We start from the raw sequence: 16,819 nt of genomic DNA on the forward strand, positions 1-16,819 counted from the left end.
AAGCCAGGATGGGTTCCAGAGCGGTATTCGTACAAGCGCCTTGAGACCCTTGCGGATGAGTAGTGCGCTATACAAGTATCACATTTTTTTTAACTGGAACTAGCAGATGCCATATATATCACTTTAAATTCATGATTACAAGCAACAGCCTAACCACTGGAATTGATGCTATTGGAGTGCTAGCTATGGATTGTTTGTAGTTTTATGCAGAATTGATGATTTTTTGCTGATGAACTCCGACTCCAACAATACTTAATTTGCATGGAACATGATTGTGTGCTCAACATTGATAGACCTTCTAACATATTTTAATACAATCAATCTTATACGTCCTAAATATGTTATAAGCTATAAACATTTGGCCATCCCAATTTTTTAAGGTACATAAATGATTTATAAACTTTTATGGAATATCTCTTAACAACAAGACAACCTCAGAAGTTCAACAATTTCTTCAGACAACTTCAAAAGTTACTTTTTGAGTCTTGCTAGTGGGCAGTTGATAGTTACCTGCATTGATGCCTTTTCAACCTTATCTAGTACAAAGTAGTTGGTATTGTTACTTTCCATGTTGTATTTTTCAACAAGTTCTTCCGCTTTCTGGACATATCCAGGTGTGATTCGTTCTAAAAGTGGACAATCTGGGCACATATCAGCAATCAATCGTGGAGGAACTGTGAATGTAAAAAAATTATTAAATTTTTCTGTACACTGATATTTTTATGTTATGTTGTACTGAGATGCATAACACTATGCATGCATATTTTCTATAAAATCAGACTCCACTCAAAGATGACTAGGCAATCACGTGGCTAAGAATCTAGCGTACAAAACGGACATTAACCTTATAGTTCACTTATTTATTATATAATGCTATTTAACTTAGCATTTTTACTCACTCTACTCTCCACCTAGTCTTTATGTGTTAATACCTTACTCATGCATTATTTTGATTTATTGAAGGGATACTTTACCTGTGCTGAGAGTACAATTGTAACTGTAAAGTTTCACTTTCCTCCAGGGCAAATTGAGATATAGCACAGCTTTGCACTGTCCAAACACCTAGGGCAGAAATAGCTCACATTATGCATGGATTAGCATATATTTGCTATGTTACATATTTCTGTATGGTTAAAATGCCCTATATTCATCTGGCATTGTTTTATCATGCCATTTTTAGAATGTTGTAATCTATATATTCAGCAATGCAGCATGTCTTGTATTTGAAGAACTCCATTTAATTAACAGGCAGAACATTTGTGCAAAGTAAGCCTATTGCCAACATGTGGGTCAGTGACAAAGTATCTTCAGTAAATAATTAGTGGTGAACACTCTGAAAAGGTAGTTATAGAAACCTTTAATGGACCTTGCAAAACTAGCATAATTTGTGAACTAGGCTTTTAATAACAAAAATAGACACCACATGATGCTTTACTTCAGAGAGGAATGGGATATTCAGATTATGTTGTCTGACCTTAGTAAGAGAGGGGAGTTTGATGAATGGATTAATAAGCTGTGCTAGTGGAAATAAACAGCACCTTTACAAAGCGGTGGAGGCTCATTGGTGTAAATCAAAGCTAATTTGTTTTTTTGGGTTATATTTTTCAGTTCAGCCAGGCACAGCGGGTGAACAGCTAAATATTGATTCCAGAATATGATGCGGAATGAATATCATGCCAAAAATATTGTCACTATAAAAATATTGTGGAACAGAATATCAATGGTAAGATTATTGGTTTTTTTTGTACATAATATTTTTTTAAATATTGTTCAAGATTTTTTAAATTATTGTTTATATTCAACATTGTTTACTTTAATATAGTTGTAATAAATATTGTTTGATTAATGTAATATATATTAGTTGCTTATTTATTTTAGGTGTTAGTTTTTAGTGTGATTACTATATTTCTTTAAATATAATTTGCAGTTATAAATGTGTTATTTTTGTTTTTAATTTCATTAGTCATTTATAATGTAGTGGACTGTTGTTCGATTTCTAGGGGAATATGATGGGAAGGTAATTAAATTATAATTTATTGATGTTGAACGTCAGTTAACTTTAAATTGCACATTGAATATATTTAATTGGTTATTAAGTATGTCAACCGTGTATTGGTTATTTGTTTAATTGTTGTTTATTTATTTTAGTTTATTTAGTTAATTTGATTATATTTTTTATGTATGATGATTTAAGTAGTGATTTATATTTTAGAATGGGCTGTTGGGTTTGCAGTCAAATAGGGTGGGAAGTTATTTAAGTTGAAATTGTTTATTTAATTATTTGTTATATTATTTTAATATTTAATTGACAATTAATTAGGTAAATCTTCTTTGATTTGCATTACATATGTTTTTATTTTATGTCAAATATTAATTTTTTAAGTGCCTTTAATATTTGTAAAATGTATTTTATTTTTTATGTGATCATTTTTTGATATTTTTAAATTCAATTTATTTTTATACATATCTTGTTTTTTTAAAAAATATTTTGATGTAATAATTTTATGTTGTTAGGTGTTGAAATGTTTTAACAAAACAATTATGATTCAGAATGGTATATTTAACCGCTGTTGCTTAGACTGGGGTGGGAATAGTAAATCTAAGCTCACCAAACTCGAACATTTCCCCTGCTGTTGCTTAAGTGGGAGTAGGAATAGTATATCTAACCTCTCAAAATTCCAACACTTTCCCTACTCTTGCTTAGACTGGAGTGGGAATACTAAATCTAACAACCCCGAAATCCATAACCTTCCCTACTGTTACTTAGACTGTAGTGGGACAAGTCATTTGAATGAGCCCAAAGACTAACTCCTTGCCTAATGTTGTTTAGACTGAGGTGGGAGGATTAAATCTAACCCTCCGAAGTACAGCACTTTACTTATTATTGCTTATACTTTAGCATGAATAGTAAATCTAACCCCTCTGAAGTACACCTTCTCTACTGTTGCTTATATTTGAGTGACAATGTTAAATCTAACCCCTTTCAAAGTCCAACACCTTCCCTAAGGTTGCTTAGTTTGGAATAAGAATAGTAAACATAACCCCTTCCAAGTTCATCACTTGCTCTAATGATGGAGTGGAAATAATAAAGTACTTCAAAATCCAACACTTTCCTGGTGTTGTGTTCTTTAAAATGACATCAGTAAATGTTATGCAAGCAAGATGTAAAATGTTTCCAATTTAAAAAGAATTTTGGAATCATAATAACTTTGTTCTCTATTGTTTCATTTTACTTGTTTCAATGTTTCAATATTTAGTTTTTTGAATGTATATATTGTTTTAAAAAGTATTCTTCATTTGAAATTATTTTATATGTTAATTTTATTAGTTTATTTATTTATAATATATTTTTATTATATGTTAACTATATGTTTTGTTTTGTAAATGTCTTGTTTTACAGTTAAGTTTATCTTTGTAACATTTTATTGTTCAAATATTTTTATTTCAATATATATATATTTGTATATTCAATTTAAGATATTAAACATAACTATTTAATATGTCCATTTTAGTATTAAATGTTTTTATTGATGATCATAAAAGGACAAAATACAGTAGGACTTTAAAGGGTTCGCGTGTCAGTCCAATGGCCGACCCATTGCTCAGCATACAGGAAAGGTACAAGACACTAGCCATATCCTGAGGAGACAATGTTATACACAGCAAGCCGCCTACAACCCAGGATGGGCCGGCCGCATCATAAATACAGTGTGGCTTGAAAACGTCCCCCATGTACTTCGCCATGTTTGCCAGCTGGGGAGGACCTTAACCATTACCAGAATTATGTAGTCTGGGTTCAACCATCCTCCCCTCTCGCACCTTCCCGTCGCCATGGCGCCCCAAAGTCCTCTCAGGGTACATCACACCCCAGTCACCTGAAGTAGTCCAAAGTAGAAAGACCCCCCCAAACATTCCCCCCCAACCCAAATCCCAACACCCCCTTTTCCCAACACTGTAACGCCCCCCATCCCAACCACCCCTACCCGCATCCCCTATTGTCCATGGTTCTCATCTACTCTCTCCGTTGGTCTCCTCCCTTCTTCACAACTGGGTTAGTCCCTCCCTCCTCCGATTCGGCCTCCGTCAACCTCAACAATCGGAGATATCTCGGACAAGTTACTTCCGTAAACTCAGAAGCCAATAAGGATAGAAATGGCTGCCATAGCTCGGCATAGCGAGCCCCCTCCCCTGCCCTAGACAGCGACAACTTTTCCATGCCCAAGACCATCCAAAGGTGGTGAAGCCAGCCCTGGCGTGTGGGGATTTGTTTCGTCCGCCAGTGCACCACAATTTTCTGTACAGCTGACCCCAGTGTAATGGCTATTTTAGGGGATAGGTCAGTGCATTAGGTAGCCCCAGGAGGATGTAGGCGGGAAAGCGTGGGATATCTGTGTCAAAATGTTCATTTACTTCCGTTAGGATCTTGTCCCAGTACCCCTGCAGAAAATGATACTCCCATAGTACATGAACCAGCGTACCAACTTGCCCACAGCCACGCCAGCAAAGGGGATCCTTGCCGCTATCCATCTCTACAGACGTTCGGGAGTGTAGTACCAGTAGGTCGCTACCTTCGTTAGTGTATCTGTAAGTCCCATATGATAGGCCGAATGATGCGCCCTGTAGTACACCCCCTCCCACTCTTTGTGTGTAAGGGATCTCCCCAGTTCTCGTTCCCATCGCACCCTACCTGAGTTGTATGTGTATCTGTGTTTGTGCATGAGCATTTTATAGAGGTATGAGATCAGTTGCTTATCCGTGGAGCCGGTGATCAGCCACCGCTCGAATGCCGTCAAGCGCCTATCCGCCAAGGATCGCACCTCTGTGTTGAGCGCCCAATGCCGGACCTGCAAATAACGGAGCCTCTCGGATTCCGGCAGACCGAATTCCTGACGGAGCTGCGGGAAGGGAACCACACCTTCTGGGCCATAAATATGATGGAGAGCGCGACATCCGGCAGGTTTCCAGTGTGCAAAAGCTTTTTCATCCAGTCCCGGTTGAAAGTTCGGGTTCCCGATGATGGGGGTGTGGGGCGATGGGAGGGTAGTGAGTTCTTGACTAACCCCCACACGGTCCCAAATTTCTAGCGGTACTCGTGTGATAGTGGACGCGTAGAGATTAGGGGGTCTATGTTCTCGACGCATTAACGGGATCTCCTGTAGGGTACGTCCGGCGACCGCCTGGTCTTGAAACAGCCAGTGTCTTCCGGATTCCCATCTAACCCATTCTGCCAGGAAGCGCAACTAAGTTGCTTGAAAATAAGTCGACAGGTCCGAGATCCCTATACAGCCTTGTTCCGGTGCCAGCATTGCTATCTGCAGTTTCAGGCGGCGTTTCCTCCTGTTCCATATAAACTGTGTCAATTCCGACTGGATCAGTTTTATCCATCCTCGCGGGCAGCAAGGGGGATCTTGCGGAAGAGGTATAGTATTTGGGGAAGAATCGTCATCTTGCAGCTGCTACTCTGCCCAGCCAGGATATCGGGTAATACTTCCACTGTCCCAACTCTCGTCTAATTTTCTGCCTCAATTGTGCATAGTTAATCTCTACGGAGGTCTGTAAAGAAGGCGCCAGTTGTATCCCCAGGTAAGGGACCAACTCCACTGTATGGGAAACGCCGCCTGCAAGTGGGTGTGCGTGTCTGTCACTAGCGACAAGTCGATGGCCATTGACTTAGTCATATTTACTTTGAAGCCCGAGACCTGGCCGAACTGTGTGAGGTCAGCAATACACGCTGGAAGGGAGCTCCGGGGTTTGGTTAGTGATATCAGCACAGCGTCGGCATATAGTCTTATGGTGTGGGTGTCGCCCCCAAACTTGATTCCCTGCACCTCCGGATCTGACCGAAGTAGTTGCGCAAGAAGCTCCATATAAAGGGCGAACAACAGGGGTGACAGCGGGCATCCCTGTCTGGTTCCTCGCTCGATCCTGAACCTGGGCGACGTGCAGCCATTTACCCGAACCGTAGCAGAGGGAAATTTATAGCAGTTCAACACACTGGTTCGGAATTTGGGCCCCATGCCTGCCTTCATTAACACCTTTTCTAAATAGGGCCAGTGGACCCTATCAAATGCCTTCTCGGCATCTATGACCAGCATCATGTACTCACCTTCCGTGCGGGCCGCTTTTTCTAGCAGGCGGAAGGCCCTTTTGGTGTTGTCAGAGGTCTGCCGGTCTGGGATGAATCCCGACTGGTCAGGGTCAATCAGGCCCCCATGTATGGACCCAGCCAGGAGGCAAGAATCCCGGTGTAAAGCTTAAGATCTACGTCTAGGAGAGAGATGGGTCTGTACGCTCCACATTCCGCGGAGTCTTTGCCCGGTTTAGGTATCACCGCGATAGAAGCCTCCAATAGGTCTCTCGGGATCGCACCTTCCTCCGCAAAGGAGGTGAAGGGTCAGGCAAGTATTGGGGCTACTTGGACACAGAATGTTTTATAAAAGCTCACCGGGAAGCCATCCGGGCCAGGAGCCTTACCCACTTTGAGCCAAGAGATGGCCGCAATCATCTCCTCCGGGCAGATGTCCCTCTCCAAGCAATCAGTCTGATCCTGCGTCAACTCAGGTAGAGGGATGGCTGCTAGAAAGTCTGCCTCCGCCTCTGGGTCTGGTGGGTCAGCCTTGTATAGGTCCGCATAGTATGCGCTGAAGGCCTCAGCTATAGCACTATCTCCTGTCACTGTTAGGCCATCCAACCCTCTCAGCTCCCTTACCTCCCGCCTCGGCGTGACCTCGCGTAACTTATGCGCCAGTAGGCGCCCACATTGGTCCCCACCCGTATAGTATGTGTGACGCAGCCGCAGGGCAGCGTATTCAGCCCTGTCCAGGTCTAACGCTGCAAGCTGCTGGCGGGCAGCTCTCAGTTGCCGCCGTATTCTCGGGGCCCCCGTCCTTCTGTGTATTTGTTCAAGTTCCCTGGTCAGTCGCGTAAGCTCGTCTCTTTTGACTTGACGTTCCGCGTTCTCTGCTGTCGAGACAGAAATAAACTCCCCCCTGAGGACGGCCTTCAGTGCGGCCCATTGTGGAGCCAAGGTGGTGTCAGTGTTACTATTGTGAGTAAGGTAGTCTGTTATTACGCTTTGAATTTTGGCGGTCACCCCTTTCCTATGCAGTAACGAATCTCGGAGGCGCCACACTCTACGAGAGAGTTGCTCCGCAGGCACGGACAGGCTGACTGTGACCGGTGCGTGATCGCAAAGGGAAGCCGTACCTATGTCAACGATAGAGACAAGCGCTTGGGTAGCTGTGGAGGCGAGCAAATAGTCTAGTCGCGCGTACGTTTTATGTGCAACTGAAAAATATGTGTAATCCCGCTCCCCAGGGTGAAGCGAGCGCCAAAGGTCCACCAACCCCAAATCCCTCACCCGGGTCAGGCCCGCGGCCGAGAGCGCTCCCACCTGAGCAGTGCGTGACAGGACCTGTCCAGTGTATTGTCAAAAACTAAATTCAAGTCCCCACCCAACAAGAGGTGATGGTCTGTCGTGTCGGTGATGTCGGTGAGTGCTCTGTGTAGGAATTTTTCTTGCCCTTCGTTGGGCCCATAAATCGTGCCAATCGTGTAAGTCACATCCTTCACTGCAAACCTAGATACCAACAGGCGTCCTTGAATTTCCGCGGTCTTACCCAGCACCTTCCCTCTAAACTTTCGTGCCACCAGGATCGCCACTCCCGCCTTTTTTTCAGGGCACGAGGAGAAAAATTGGAGGGGGAATCTGCTGGATCTAAGACAATGACAATACCTACCTAGAAGGTGGGTCTCCTGTAGGAGGCAAATGTCCACTTGGGACTGTTCCAACTGGAGCAGGGTCGCTTTGCGCTTGACGGGCTTGTTCAATCCCCTCACGTTTAAAGTGAGAATAATTATATCATCCGTCAGCATCTAGCAGAGCGTATTCATGACCCCGCTGTGATAACAGCCCTGTGAGCACCCCTTCAGACATCTAAGACCCAACCCCCCTGGCTGAGCCCCGAACCCTGGAGAAAGGACCAACTCTCCCATCAAATGAACCATGGACCAAACCTTCAACCCCGTCCCCTCCCCCCCCTTTGCCCCCCACCCCGCAAACTATTGTAGTCCTTCATCCGGAGACGAAAAAGGAGAAAAGCCGCCCGCACGGGGTAGTCTTACTAGTTTATCCGGGAGCACTCTCCCGCCAACGGCCGCTCGGATTGAACGGATAAATCTGCCCTCAGATCTTCGTGGGCCCTCATCCTGTGGGGTCAGCACCACCATCTACGGCCACTGCCTCCACTGCCGCCCGCTGACCCGCTGCAATTTCCATTGCTGGAGGTTTCTTCACTCTCTTCCGCCACCACTGCTGGCGCCATTGGGGCCTTTGCTCTTCCGTTTCCGATGTGGCTCTCTGGGACTCGTCCTCCTCCTCCGGTTGTTCAATGTCCAACAGACGGCAGGCCTCCGAGAGCGCTCGAAGTTGGTACTGTTTGTTCTCTAGCCGAAAGACCAGACGGAAGGGGTGTCCCCAGCTATATGAAATGTTCTTCATTTGTAGGTGGGTCGTGACCGGTTTGAAGAGACGGCGCTTGTGTAGCGTGAGGGCTGCAAAATCCTGGAACAGCAGCGGTGACGTGCTCTGGAACGAGATCGGGTGTTTCTGTCGTGCCTTCTGTAGTATCTCCTCTTTGGTGCGGAAGTCCTGGACACACACCAAAATGTCCGGAGGGGCCGCTGCCGACGCCCGAGTAGGCCCCGTTCTATGCGCCCTGTCGAGGTGGAGCGTCGAGTCCAGTGGCCTCCCCAGCACATGATTGAAGAGCTCTCTGGCATACCGGAACGTGTCCTGAGTGGCATCGGACATGGCAACATTTCGAATTCGTACGTTGTGGCATCTCTAACGATTCTCCAGGTCCTCCATGTGAAGTTGGAGATCCACCTGTTGGTCATGCAGGCGAATGATTTCCTGCTGCAGGGCTGCAAGTTCAGTATCCATATTGTCACTTTTGGTCTCAAGATTCGTCACCCGTTCCCCTATGCCAGAGGTCTTCAAACTTTTGGATGCCGAGACCCCCCTGTCAACATTTACAGGCGTAAGGACCCCCTCCTTAAAAAACTGTCTAAACCTCTAGGCAGGGCTACTGGAATTATGAGGCAGGTGAGTACCAAATTATGCGACAGGCTTGACTAAATTGTGTGAGTAGAAAATTTAAATAATGTTCTGTGATGCTGCGTATTTTGGGATAGCATTGCTTTATTATTTTGACATTTTTTAAACACAGTAACACTGAGGAAAGATTTCACCCCATCAGTGCCAGTTTATAACCAAAATACAGCAATTAACATCAGAAAGATGTCTAGTCAACCTTTGTGAAGGGCCTCCCACTGCGCAGGAATACGCGCTGCCACATTAGAAACTCACCTGGCCATGGCCGGGAGCAGCAAGGGTCCCTTCAAACCCTGGCGGTCTTGTGCAGAGTTAAGCAGTTTACCCATGCCCCTTTCCTCTCACCCCTTCCTTCCATCACTCTCTTCTCTCCTCTCCCAACCCCGGATCCCTCTCTCACATTGCAGGCAGATGATTATTAGCCCCATGACACCTTTTGGTAACAGTAGCGCACTACAAATGTAAATAATAATAGGCAGAAGCAGGAGATCCACTAAACCCGAACTTCGGGGGGCTTTAACACTCCTAGCCAGGGCTGGCCCTAGCCCTGGTCGCACACGGTGCAACAGTCTTTCCACCTTCTCCATGAATTCCCTCACTACCACTCACCAACAATACACCTCATCTCTATATAGCACCTGTCTGACAAAATACTCATAGTTTACTCACACTCACTTCTGTGATGTGAATGTTACATCTTCTGTGTACCAGGTACTTTAACCTTCTGCACTGTGTGGGTGACAAGAGTGCCCATGTGACTGCACGGAGAGCAATGCAACAGTGTGAGAGTAGCGTGCGTAAAAAGAGTGACTACAGGTTGAGTGAGGTGACCATATGAATTTGGGTTCGGCTGTAAGGGCAGAGTGGGACAAATTAGTGCATGGTTAGTGATGGCCTTGTTTGAGTGAGCTACAGATTGAGCAGTGAGGGGGGGACAGATGAGTGAAGTGTCACATGAGTGCAGGATGAGAAGTGCGCACGTGTGACTGCAGGGTGAGGTACAGAGTGAACAATGCAAGCACATTTTTAGTGCAGAGTGATCACTGTGAGAGCAGGGTGAGCGGGTGAATGTTGTGAGTGCATGGAGATCAGTGTGAGTGCATTGTGATCAGTGTGAGTGCATTGTGATCAGTGTGAGTGCATTGTGTTCGCTGTGAGTGCATTGTGATCGCTGTGAGTGCATGGCGATCGCTGTGAGTGCATGGCGATCGCTGTGAGTGCATGGCGATCGCTGTGAGTGCATGGCGATCAGTGTGAGTGTATTGTAATTGCTATGAGTGCATGGTGATCAGTGCAAGTGCATTGTGATCGCTGCGAGTGCAGGGTGAGCGTGAAAGTGAAGGCGAGAATGAGAAGTGAGTTGTCTGAAAGCAGGGTGCATTCCCAGAAACTTGAAGTGTAGGGTTTCAGATAATAGTTAAACTATTGCTATAATGGCATTAATCAGGGATTGAGGGTGGAGGAAATAAATAAGGTGCTGATCCTGCAACAAACTTCCATTCTTATGATTAGGGTTACCAGCTCATTATTTTGATGGCCAAGAATTAAGCAGTCACCTAAAGCTGTATTTTTAGCACTTATCTGTCAATACTTAGAACAGCAAATATAAATAGAAAGCACTTTTAATTGTGTCACTTTTAATTGTGTTCTAGGGCTGCCTCAATGATCCATGACTGAAAATTTAAGAGAACAAAGAAGAAAAATCACATAACTAATTAATACATACTTTTTTTATTCATAACTCTATTTAGTGTCAAGAGCAGGCATTTTTCTTTTGGCAACCCAACTTTATATTCCTTTTCATTAAATGAATTCTCACACTACAGAAAGATGTGTAAAAATTCAAATGTAAGAAATAGGCAGAGTGGGGGCCCAGGGGGTACTGGAACCATAAAAAACATTAAGCCCCTGTTACCAGTTTACAAAGGCATGTAAATATGCTAATGGTCTTTAAAGACCTGTGAAAAACCCAGTGCCGGAGATAAGACTCCAGACACTGCCCAGCCGAGCCCCCAGCAGCTCAATTTTCACTGCAGCAGCCGGCTGAGACACAGGACGGGGGAAGAGGGGGGCTGAAGCCCTGGAGGCCAGGGCAGACGTGTGACTGTGAAGGCGCGACCCCCTTCACACCACTCCACGGCCCCCCTGGGGGTCGCGCCCCACAGTTTGAAGACCCCTGCCCTATGCCATCCATCTCCCGCCGGACTTCTTTAATTTCGTTGGCAAATTCTGTCTTGAAGGTTTGAATGTCACCCCGCAGGGACGTGAAAAGGGATTCCAGAAATGCCTTTGTGATGGGCTCCGCTCCTCCGTCTGTGCACTGCTCCATTTTCTTTGGCGCTGAAACCGCAGTGTCTTTCTGTGGGGGGGTCTGCGTTTTTGCAAAAAGTTCTTTCACCGTTTTGCCGCGGGAGCCCCTGCCAGCTGACATTCCTTGACTCCGGTAGGTGATCTGCTCGGCGGATCAATGCCCCAACTCTGTAGGCCTGGAAGTTCTCCCCACTGCACCCGCAGGGCGACTCCAAATCTCCACAGCGTCCGCGCCCCTCTTTCGCCAAGTCTGGCGCGTTCGCCTCTCTCTGCCTTATCAGCACTCACTTGTAGCAGTCTCACGCTGTCCCATACAGACTCTGGGGCAGTCGGACTCTTGCACTCAACCCCTGGAGGGTCACTCACTCCTCCTGGCTCTTTTAACGCCACCTCAAACTGTCCCTGTGGTGTCCTCCTCACCTTTAACGGCTCTCGGGCCAGTGGGCTTCCGACTCCGGTCTCACTGAAGCCGCGACCTTAGACAAAGGCACTCAATGGCACCTCGCATCGCCGGGATACTCCTCATGGCCTCGCCGTCTTCGCCAGTCAAATGGGACACAGGTCTCACGCGTCACCCCCGATCCGCCTCAGCACTCCTGAGCAGGCCCGTCTGTGAAGTGCGCTCACTCCGTCACTGGTGCACTCTGCTGCCTTAAGCTCAGCCAGTCCCCTGATCGGCCGCCACACACTGATCGTATTCCAGGCCGCCTCCCCCGCACCACCAGCAGGTAATCCGGCTCCCGGGACTCTCTTCGCGGTACGGCGGCTCCGCCGCTCATCCGGACCTCCGAGGCCCCGGGACCTCGCGTCGCTCTCCTCCAGCTGCGACCGCAGCCCCCGATGCAGCACACCCTCGGACTCACCCGGAGCAGACAGTCAGCGGCACTGCACTCTCCGATCCCGGGACCCCGGGATCCACCGCGCGGCCTCCACTCACTCGCTCGGGGTCGGGCCTCGCTTCTGGCTCGGTGGGGGATGGGCGCCTCGCGGTTTGCGAGCGCCCGACAGTCGGGCGTGTGCAAATCCCCTCTCTCGGCGAGATCTCTGGACCCGCTCTGCTCTGTCCACAGTTCCGGCAGTCCACGGGTCCAACTCTGAGGACTCCGGAGCGCCAGAACCGGTGCTAAGAAACGGCCATCGGCGGGAGCAGTGGGATCACACGTCTGCTCTCGCTGCCATCTTGGCCACCAACTTAATAATATGTCCATTTTAGTATTTAAATTAGGTTATAAACTTTCAATTTGTTTGTTATATATATGTTTGTTAAGTTTCATTTAGCATTACTTTAATATTTTAAATATATTTAAAAAATGTTTATTTAGTAGAGTTGTATTGTTAAGTAATCTCTCTCTCTCTCTCTATATATATATATATATATATTAGTTTTTTTACTTAATTAATATTTAAAATAAATTAAATATACATCAATGTTTATCAAATACAATATTTGACCTATTTTGGTGATATTCTCTTCCACAATGTGTTTGACACAATAATTGTCTAGTTTACACTGTTACCCCATGAACACAAATGATGGACGGAATGCTGACAATGCAAACATTCTCCCCCATTCAAAAGATCTGGGTAAAGCCATAGTTTTTTTGCCCACTACGCCACCCCAGTTTGGACCCAGCCATATGCAAATCAGTCTTGACCCTGTGCCTCATGGGTACAGTCCAGACCGAAATTCCAGGCCAGGTCCTCTCTGGACCGGAAACAAGCATCCTGGGACTGGCTTCAGGGTATGTCACCCTTCTTCAACCAGGCTAGCTTGAATCCAGTGGTACAGTAAGCAAGGGACCCACATCTGGGCATACCCATCCCACTTAGGGTGAAAAGTGTTACAGCAAACCAATGATGGATGGAATGCTGACAATGCAAACATTCTCCCCCAGTCAAAAGATCTGGGTTAAATCCATCATTTTTTTGCCCACTACACCACCCCAGTTTGGTCCCAGCCATATGCAAAAAAGTCTTGACTCTGTGCCTCATGGGTTCAGTCCAGACCAAAATTCCAGGCCAGGTCCTCCCTGGACCGGAAACAAGCATCCTGGGACTGGCTTCAGGGTATGTCACCCTTCTTCTGCCAGGCTAGCTTGAATCCAGTGGCACAGTGAGCAAGGGACCGACGTCTGGGCATACCCATCCCACTTAGGGCAAAAAGTGTTCAGCAAACAAATGATGGACGGAATGCTGACAATGCAAACATTCTCCCCCAGTCAAAAGATCTGGGTTAAATCCATTGTTTTTTTGCCCAGGGTCAAGACTAATTTGCATATGGCTGGGTCCAAACTGGAATGGCATGGTGAGCAAAAAAACGATGGATTTAGGCCCAGATATCTGTACTGGGTTGAATGTATGACATTGTTCTGCATTCTGTCCATCAATTGTTTTTTTTTATTATGATGTTGAGCAGACTAAAGTCAATGCTCAATTTGTTTATTTTTTAAGACATCCTACTGCACATTTCTTTCACCCATTGCCTGCCACAAATCTCACATCTTACCAGCATGTGTCATATTTTAGTGCTAACCTCTTGAAGGATTGAGTCATGCTTGGCAAGACCCATGTAAGATTTTATGATGTTTTTATCTGTGCTTTTATAGCAACACGCATTTGTAAATTCCAGATTCCTCTGCTCTTACAACCTGCTCTACAGGACCTTCCACCCTCACTCTTCTCCCTTTTTCTCATCAGAATTTGAGCGGGGTACAATGCCTTGGCATTCTTAGTACAACAGAATGCTTTGCCATGTCTTATCTTTACTTCACATGAGTAAGAGATATTCAGATTAAGATTCCTTATAATAGGAGCATGGTATAGTACAAAATAAAAAAAGCTGAGCCTTTATGTGGCACGGCAGCTCATCAGCCATGACACATCTTAATCTGTATCCTTGATCAATGACAAATTGATGCTTAGGGGTCAAAACGTTGAGTACATGTGTTGGCTTCAAAGGAACACTTGCTAGAAGAAGAACCCATTGGGGACCAGGGTTTTCTGATGTAAAACTCAAGCATTTTTAAAGTCAACTTAATGTTTTTACAAAAACACTGCATACTTTTGCTCACTATCCTGCACCACTCACTTAAAAACTGCGCCGTTCACAAGGAGTCTCTACTGTTATTTTGTTGATGCTTGGATGTACAAGTTCTCTATTATGTTTATGCAATGAATAAACCAGCATCTTGCATAGGCTTGTGCATCTATATACACAGGTACTTGTTTTAACCACTGAAAGGTTTTTGAGTTTTGTTATTGTTCACACTTTTTCTTTATCTTAGTAGTAAAGGCTCTCTACTACTTGTGAGGGAACAATTGTTTGTTTCTTATTCAATGCGTGAACAGGGCTGGGTGAAAAGCATTGAAATTAAGTATATTATACAGATATTTTGAATAAAATCAAAAGTTCTCGGCTACTGCCAGAACTAAAAAGTGCACCTTTTTTTCAGTCCAAATAACATCAGGAAAAACAGGTTATATTTAATGTAAATCTACTTGTTATCGTAGTACTTGCCGTTTGATGGGAGGGGTTGATTTCACAGTCTTTCCAGCTTTTCCCACTGAGGACAGAACATGTTGTTTGCACCACATCAATAGTTAAGTAAAATATTCTACCTGGACCCTAAAAGAACAAAAAAAAGCTTCTTTTTGAAACAAGAAGAAACCACCTGATCCAGGAGCCAATCTCTGTGCCTCTAGCAATACATATTAATAATATTAATAATGATAATAACGAGTAATATTAATAAACGTTTTATTGCATAATTAAAAATGACTGGCCCTTTTAAATAGAAAAAGTTAAAATAATCAATCACAGTCTATCCCACATCAGTTGCAACAGATCATGGATTAGCACACTGTTTGTAATGACTAGCAACCTCTGTTTGACTGAGCACATAATATTAGTGACCCTACTAATCAAACGTTTTGAACACCCACTAATACTATTTGTAATGGTTGCTTTTGAATGCATAGGTCCTGATTTAGAGGTTGGCCCAATGGTTTACCTTGTCAAGAAGTTGATGGGTTTGCCATCCTCTTAACTACAAGTGCATTATTTCCTATGGCGCTTTTAATAGGGCGGACAAGTGATCTGTCACGTTTTTTACTGACTATCTGCCCAATAATCTAAATCAGGCCTTTCATTGCAAAACTGCAGGATAGATACATAAAATGTGGTTAATAGTCCCCCCTTCCTGAAAAAATGAACAACGAATTTAAATGACCATGCCCAGATGACTTCCAGGGATTCTCAAAGTGTCATAAAGCGAAATATAACATTCTTAGATGGAGAAATGTGTTTTTTTGACATTAGAGAGAAGGCTAGAGTCGATGTAGGCTTGTATCTCACTCTCTTACCCCCGGTTGGCTGTGAGCGTCGGCCACGCGGTACAGGCTGAGGATGTAACCTTCGTCTCGGTCTTTGTTTATCTCGTCAAGGACAAGGCCCGCCTGGACTTCGGTGGCGTTGCAGTCTTCCGGCACCAGAGGCTGAGGGCTGAGGGCACTGCCGAGGGACAGCAGCGTGAAGCACAGCGCTGCGGTAATCTGCTTCATCTTCGTAGCGCCCACGACAGGGCAGGACCCCCGGGAGCCGGTCAGTGCTAGAGCAGACAGCAGGCTTGAAAACAAAGCGCCGAAGAAAGCTAAAGCCTGGCTCTCCCCTTCCGATCTTATAACTCCTAACCCTCTGCAACTTTTAGGGTAAATGATTAAAGAATGGTGTTTACCGGTGGTCACTGATTTGTGCAATAGTCAACAGAGACCCGCCTGTCACTGCTATCAACGTGACCATCAACAGAGAGGGCAGACACATAATGGTATTTTAAGGGTATGTAAACGAGTACCCCAATAATACACTGCGTTTTTGTTATAATAATAATAATGACTCAGTCACGGTTTTCTCTGGAAATTGCATTTTGGGAGAAATCTGCAGAAATTAGTGTGTGCACATCGATTTTTGTAGTTATTCCCCAATCCATGTTCCAAATGGACAATGGCGGCTGGTGACATTTCAAAGTGGTGAGCCGTAAAAGTATGGGAATTAGCCAGCAAGCCAAGTGAGCGACCCTGACCAAAGTAAAAGGGGTTTGGGATGGGGGTTCTACCCCAAGAAAGTTTTCAGAAAAAGAGTTGTTAAATGGTTCCTTTTAAAGCAAGTTTATGAAAGCAAGAAGGTTTAAAAGCAATTGTGAACGTGTAGTCTTGAAATATTTGCACACATGATAAACAACACCATATGTTATGCTATCTGTAAATACCAGTTGTTATGGCACCACACTTTGGTAATATCTTTGTGACAGCGTGCCCCAATATATACTACTCCATCTACATATATCACACATTTACCACTTTCCTGATGAGTGGGTGTAGCTCTCTTGCGACACTTGT

The 16,819-nt window shown here is 45.0% G+C and overlaps 1 protein-coding gene across 2 annotated transcripts in view; it reads right to left on the minus strand.

The window, feature by feature from the left end:
• The window catches only part of LOC147684011 (fetuin-B-like), a 130,822-nt gene extending 114,707 nt beyond the window's left edge, over positions 1 to 16,115 (minus strand). Inside the window, exons 1-4 of one of the 2 annotated variants that reach the window (XM_086944355.1) lie at positions 15,788 to 16,084; positions 14,943 to 15,050; positions 975 to 1,062; positions 511 to 674 (exon numbers count right to left, since the gene is read on the minus strand). In XM_086944355.1, coding sequence (XP_086800481.1) covers positions 511 to 674; positions 975 to 1,062; positions 14,943 to 15,050; positions 15,788 to 15,985 — 558 coding nt within the window. In that variant the 5' untranslated portion in view covers positions 15,986 to 16,084. Of the gene's footprint in view, positions 1 to 510; positions 675 to 974; positions 1,063 to 14,942; positions 15,051 to 15,787 lie in introns of both variants that reach the window. The other variant, XM_086944354.1, reaches the window with a different exon arrangement.
• Between the last annotated feature and the right edge of the window lie 704 nt (positions 16,116 to 16,819).

This window comes from Lissotriton vulgaris, chromosome 11, assembly GCF_964263255.1.
Source record: "Lissotriton vulgaris chromosome 11, aLisVul1.2, whole genome shotgun sequence".
Taxonomy (NCBI): Eukaryota; Metazoa; Chordata; class Amphibia; order Caudata; family Salamandridae; genus Lissotriton; species Lissotriton vulgaris.